The sequence below is a fragment of the Rhinolophus sinicus genome, chromosome 3, assembly GCF_057876585.1.
Source record: "Rhinolophus sinicus isolate RSI-liver-muscle chromosome 3, RSI-T2T, whole genome shotgun sequence".
NCBI lineage: Eukaryota > Metazoa > Chordata > Mammalia > Chiroptera > Rhinolophidae > Rhinolophus > Rhinolophus sinicus.
The window spans coordinates 130,923,504-130,928,993 of record NC_142503.1 but is presented as its reverse complement, the minus strand read 5'-3'; the positions used below and the strand labels follow the sequence as shown (position 1 = coordinate 130,928,993).

Here is a 5,490-nt window from a genome sequence, read left to right as displayed (position 1 = left end):
TATAAGCAATGAAAAATTGGTTAAAATTGTATTTAAATATTAACCAGGACATGATTTTATACAATTTCCTCGCACTTAGGACAAAAACCCAATTCTATAACTCAATAAGCCATACCATTAGCAAAAATAATTGGCATGATGCTGTGATTCAGTGGAGGCTCTTTATTCTCATTCAGGACTACGTTCCTTTGTGGTGATCCCTAGTTTTTCCAGGAGTTCATATGACGGTTCCTCAACTTTTGCATGGCTGATTTAAAATCTTCATTCCTCAGAGAGTAGATGATGGGGTTCAACAGGGGTGTGCAAACAGTGTAGAACACAGAAAGGAACTTATCCACAGGAAGTCTGCTAAAAGGCCATATATAGAAATAAATGCAAGGCCCGAAGAAAAGAATTACCACTGTGATGTGGGCAGTTAATGTGGAAAGCGCTTTGGATGACCCACTAGAGGACCGGCGCCGGACAGTGATCAAAATGATGGTGTAGGAAATAATTAAAGCCAGAAAACAGCTCAGTGATATCAGGCCACTGTTAGTTAGTGTCATAATTTCCATTTCATAAGTATCCATGCAAGCCAACTCTATCACCAGGGGAAGGTCACAAAAAAAGCTGTCTACCTCATTGGGGCCACAGAATGGCAGATCCACTGTAAAAACCAAGTGGCTGACAGAATGAAGAATACCGACAGCCCAGGAAATAAACACAAAGATTATACAGAGTCTCTGATTCATAATTGTGCTATAGTGTAGGGGCTTACAGATGGCTATAAATCTGTCATATGCCATAGCTACAAGCAACATCATCTCACTCCCAACAAAACTATGAAGAAGGAATATCTGGGCCATGCAACCCTCAAAGGAGATAGTCTTGTGCTCAACAAAGAAGTCCACAAGCATCTTGGGTGTGGCAAAGTTAGATTGGCAGATATCAATGAAAGAAAGGTTACTGAGCAGGAAGTACATAGGCGAGTTCAAATGGGAGTCAGAGGAAATGATGAAAATAATCATGATGTTGCCCAGCACTGACGTCATATAAACTATAGAGAAGATGGCGAAAAAGAAAAGCTGAAGTTCCCAAGAATTAGAAAGTCCCAGAAGCACAAACTCAGACACCACTGATTCATTTGTGTGAGCCATGTATCCAATGTACAGTTACCTAAATAAGTGAAAGTCAGGAAAATATCATTCACAATGATTGGCACTATATCTAATATACATACAAAAGAAATATGACAAGCTTTCAATTAAAAGTCAATTTAATTTAATAAAACCATATAAATAATCAATTTAGTAATATTTAACACCTATGTCACTGTGGAAACTGGAAGAAATGTAAAAAAAGAAGATTAGATATGGATCCTATCATAATTAGGAACATAAGATACACATATTAAAAATAAAAATATAAAATCAGAAACAAGCAAATATAAGTGATACATTAATACTGTAAATATTAACAAGATGAAAAAAATTATGCCAAAGTGATAAAGTAAGGTGTCATGGAGTAGATATTATTTTAAACTAAAACTTTTTAAAAGTTTGGAACTAAAAAAAATAAATAAAATTTTAAAAGTTTGGAACTTGCTAACCAAAACTGAAGGAAACGGCTATTTCGGGAAGGGAGAATAAGGATAAAGATACAAAGAAAAAAATATGAAAGATGTACTCAGGGAGCTGTGAGTTGAGTGGCCTGTCTAGAGGCGAGGGTGTGCTAAATCGCAATAAAAATGAGGTTGAGAACGGTAGATTAGGAGTGGTGGATACAATTAGCCTTGAACTTAAGGCTAAGTAGACTCAGTTAATATTCTTGAAATTGAGAATAAGAGAGTGCTTGATGGTGTTTTTAGAAGCTTAATAGAAGCAATTTGCCATTTTATGGAATGAAGAGGCAATGGTGATACTCTGGAAATTTATTTGAAGATTGAGAGTATTTCTTAAATCCTTTAAACAGATAATCAGTTAATCAGAGTTTACTTGCTTCACATGAGGACCAATTTTGAATGAATCACCAATGTGAGTTTAGTTTCTTCTGTCTTTTGTCTCTTTCTAAACATGCCTAACATGCCTGGATTTATCAAAATCTGTAATACCTTTTACAAACAGTTCTTACACGGTGCATTGTGAACACATATAGATTTTCAAATGAAAAAAGTTAAGTAATGTATAAATTGTCTCTTAAGTGGTTTTGACATTTTGCTTAACACATCGGGTGCAATGTGGCCACTTGGTTCCAGAAAAAAAACACCCTACAACCTCCAGTGGTTCTGGAAACATTATTGGCTTTAGCCTTGTGTACTCAGCAATACACGATAGGTATTTATTTGTCCTTATACTGATTAAAGTTACGCACCCTGTATTCTCAGGGTTTTATTAGGACCAAGTTATTTAGATATAACTAATATAATAAATATTTCAAAATTTAAAAGCAAAACATTTACAGTTAACCATAATTTAACCAATTAAAAATATTTAAACTATTTACAAATGCTACCCTTTCAAGAGCTTCCATCTTTGCATTTGAGTTATGATATTTAGTTTTAAGAAGAATGCAAAACTTAAGTTACTTAAGAATATAAACAGATCAATGAGGCATGAAGTGACCTCAGGACAAATATCCATCAAAGGACTCTCATCTCCATGTGGAAGACGGGCCAATCCTGGCACGTCTGATCATGTATTTACATGGACAGAGGAGAGGAGGCAAATGAACATTGGGAAGGAAAGAAATTCCCATTTCTAAGACTAAAAAAGATCCTAAAGAGGTAGATATTAATTAAAAAAAAAATTTACTCTATGAGGGATTTCATATAGCATTGAATTCATGTGTAAAGCTTGCTAAATATTATGGTAACTTAGTAGGATAACATTAAAGAAAGGAGCAGGGAGAGAGTGAGAGCGAGAGCGAGAGAGCAAGAGAGCGAGGTAAAGAGAGAGAGAGAAAAGGAAGAGGAAGAGGAGGAGAAGGAAACATAATGCTTAACATGTTAGATAAAGTTAACGGTATTATACATTCTTTACAGATTATCTTATCTTTGAAAAAATGATTTTCTGAAAATATCCAAATTTCCTACCAATTCCATCTTTCCAATATGTAATAAATGATAAGGTTTGTGAGACTTCATTTTTCAAAATATAGGAAACAGCTAGAAAATTCTCTCCCCACTAATTTTCAATGATTTCTTAATCTAAGTTGAACAGACCGGGTTCAACATTATATTGGATCTTATTTATTCTTAATAATTAAGGTAAGTACACATTAGTAAAGATAAATAACATTTGCCACTTACTAGCCATGTGACTGACCTTAGAAGACAGCTAGATTATCTCCAAGGCTATTTTCATCTCTAAAATTCTAAGTACAAAGGCAGTTATGTTACAGAAACATAGATAATTTATAAAAGTCACTCAGAAATCCTTGGACTATACACAGAGCATCCAGAAGCTTCTTTATTAATGAATCATTCACTTTTTCATTGTCAGTGTATCTCAGAGACAGAAGTGTTTTCAAATCACAAAATACACCATAAGAGAATTTCTCTATTCCTGGTGTAAGACCAAGTTTGATACTTAGAAATTGATGTTTCGTTAATATCCATCTCTAAAAGTATGTCAACAGAACACCCAAACCATAAACAGCCATGATTTTTCTTGTCATTATTTTGTCTTATAATAAACCTAGCAACACATTACTCTACTTTGTGTAGCTACTCCTTCTTCATTCCAGGCAAATTTTTTTTTTTTTTCTGATTAAAGATCCAGGCAAATTTTAATAATAAATATTTGTTTAACAAACGGCTAAGTAGTCTCTGAACAGAAAGCATAAAAGGGTCGGAGAAGGAACAGATAATGGCTACAGCATACTTCCCTTTGTTCATCAGATACTGATCCTATTATCATCAGGGTTTTGCTAAGCCAATGCAGTGGGAGAGTCATATAGACAGAGAAGAGAACAGCTATTTGTCTCTTCGAGATGGCATTGCCGATTTGACTGAGAAAAGAATAACTTTCCCTTTGCTATCTTCTGGTTTCTAATTTTGCATCTAGAAGGCAATTTACCAATTATTTGTTCAGTCCAAACAATGTGTTCAAATGCATGTATAACACTTACACTTTTAATACTTTTTCCCAGTCCTTCAGTTCTTCCTTGTTTGCTCCAAATTTGATATCCTTCTGTTTCTAAGCTTCCCACTTACGGCTATGTGCCTTCATACCAAAAATATTTGCAATATCCTCTTGATGCATTTTTACCTGGGCCCTGCACTAAGCTGTGCAAACCCCTCAATTTCTGCTCAAGGTAGTGAGGGCTCTGCTCTTCTTGCCTGTGACCATACAAATACAGTATCCTAAGGTCAGGCAATATAAAGCCTTCCATCCTGATTCCAGGAAAAAGATTTCATTGGGGAAGTGAGAAATCACCCTTTAGAGATCTGAGGTCATCCTGCAGTGAGAGTAATTACACTTTACAAATAGAAATAGAAAATAAAAAGTTTTTTAACCAACTAGTTGGTACATATGAAAGCAAAAAATTATTTCATTTTCATTAATTCCCAGTCAGCAAGGTAATTTTTTGACCTCTAACTTCCTGTCAATAAAACAATCACACACACATAATCACACAAGCTTACAAATGATCAAAGCCTCAGGGTGCTTACCTCCAATCATAAGGACCTCACTACTTCACATGACAGAGAAATCTATTGTTAGGGTGCTCAACTGGTTCTGTTACCTGTAGTTTAACAGAACAAATTTATTCCCCCTTAGGCATAATCATTCCTCAAATATTTAAAGGTGCTTTCATTTCTTCTCTGTAACAAATCTTCTATTCTCCCCCCAAAATATATCAGTTGTATTTTATAGAATAAGTTCTCTAGATTTCAAAGTGTTGTGATGTAGATGTAATTCTTAAATGGTAGTCTTTAAAGTAGTAAACTGAAAACAAGACTCCTTACCACGTATGTGTATGTATATCCCCTAGTAAAATAGTCACATACCAATGGCACATATTGCAGCATTGATTGAAAGAGATAGACACTGGAGAGGTGGGGGGAAACTAAGTATCTATAAATCTGAAAGTTAAGAAATATAATATTTTAGTGTGATAAAATACATTCCATGATTAAAATAATTAAATTATATTTTGTATGTGAATATGTTTAACATTGAAAACATAAAGTCAAGGGGTAAAATAAAGATTGGTAAAATTATTAACATTATGTGCACATTTTTATAACCAAAAAAACGTATAGACACACTTATGAAAAAAAAGTTTTAAAATATGCCGAGGAGTAGTACAAACTCTAAACAGTGTAGTAAGGCATACTATAAAGGAAAGGGTCAAAAGTTATATGAAAAGGACTTAAGCTGAATCAATAATATTGTATATACTTTTTAAATGTCTAATTAATCTATGGAAAATATTAATATTTATTATAGACATAATGTTAAATTTAGAAAAAGTTATTTAAAATTTTTATTCCCTATGCCTTTATAT

General features: G+C 33.8%; 1 protein-coding gene across 1 annotated transcript; it reads right to left on the bottom strand.

Annotated features, from left to right (window-relative positions):
• Positions 1 to 200: 200 nt before the first annotated feature.
• LOC109458878 (olfactory receptor 4K1) lies at positions 201 to 1,136 on the bottom strand. The gene has a single exon (XM_019752865.3). The coding sequence runs from the start codon at positions 1,134 to 1,136 to the stop codon at positions 201 to 203; it is 936 nt and encodes a 311-aa protein (XP_019608424.3).
• Between the last annotated feature and the right edge of the window lie 4,354 nt (positions 1,137 to 5,490).

Bases quoted from the DNA above. Each gene is read 5' to 3' on its own strand.
- LOC109458878 (XM_019752865.3), bottom strand. From the start codon at position 1,136: ATGGCTCACACAAATGAATCAGTGGTGTCTGAGTTTGTGCTTCTGGGA.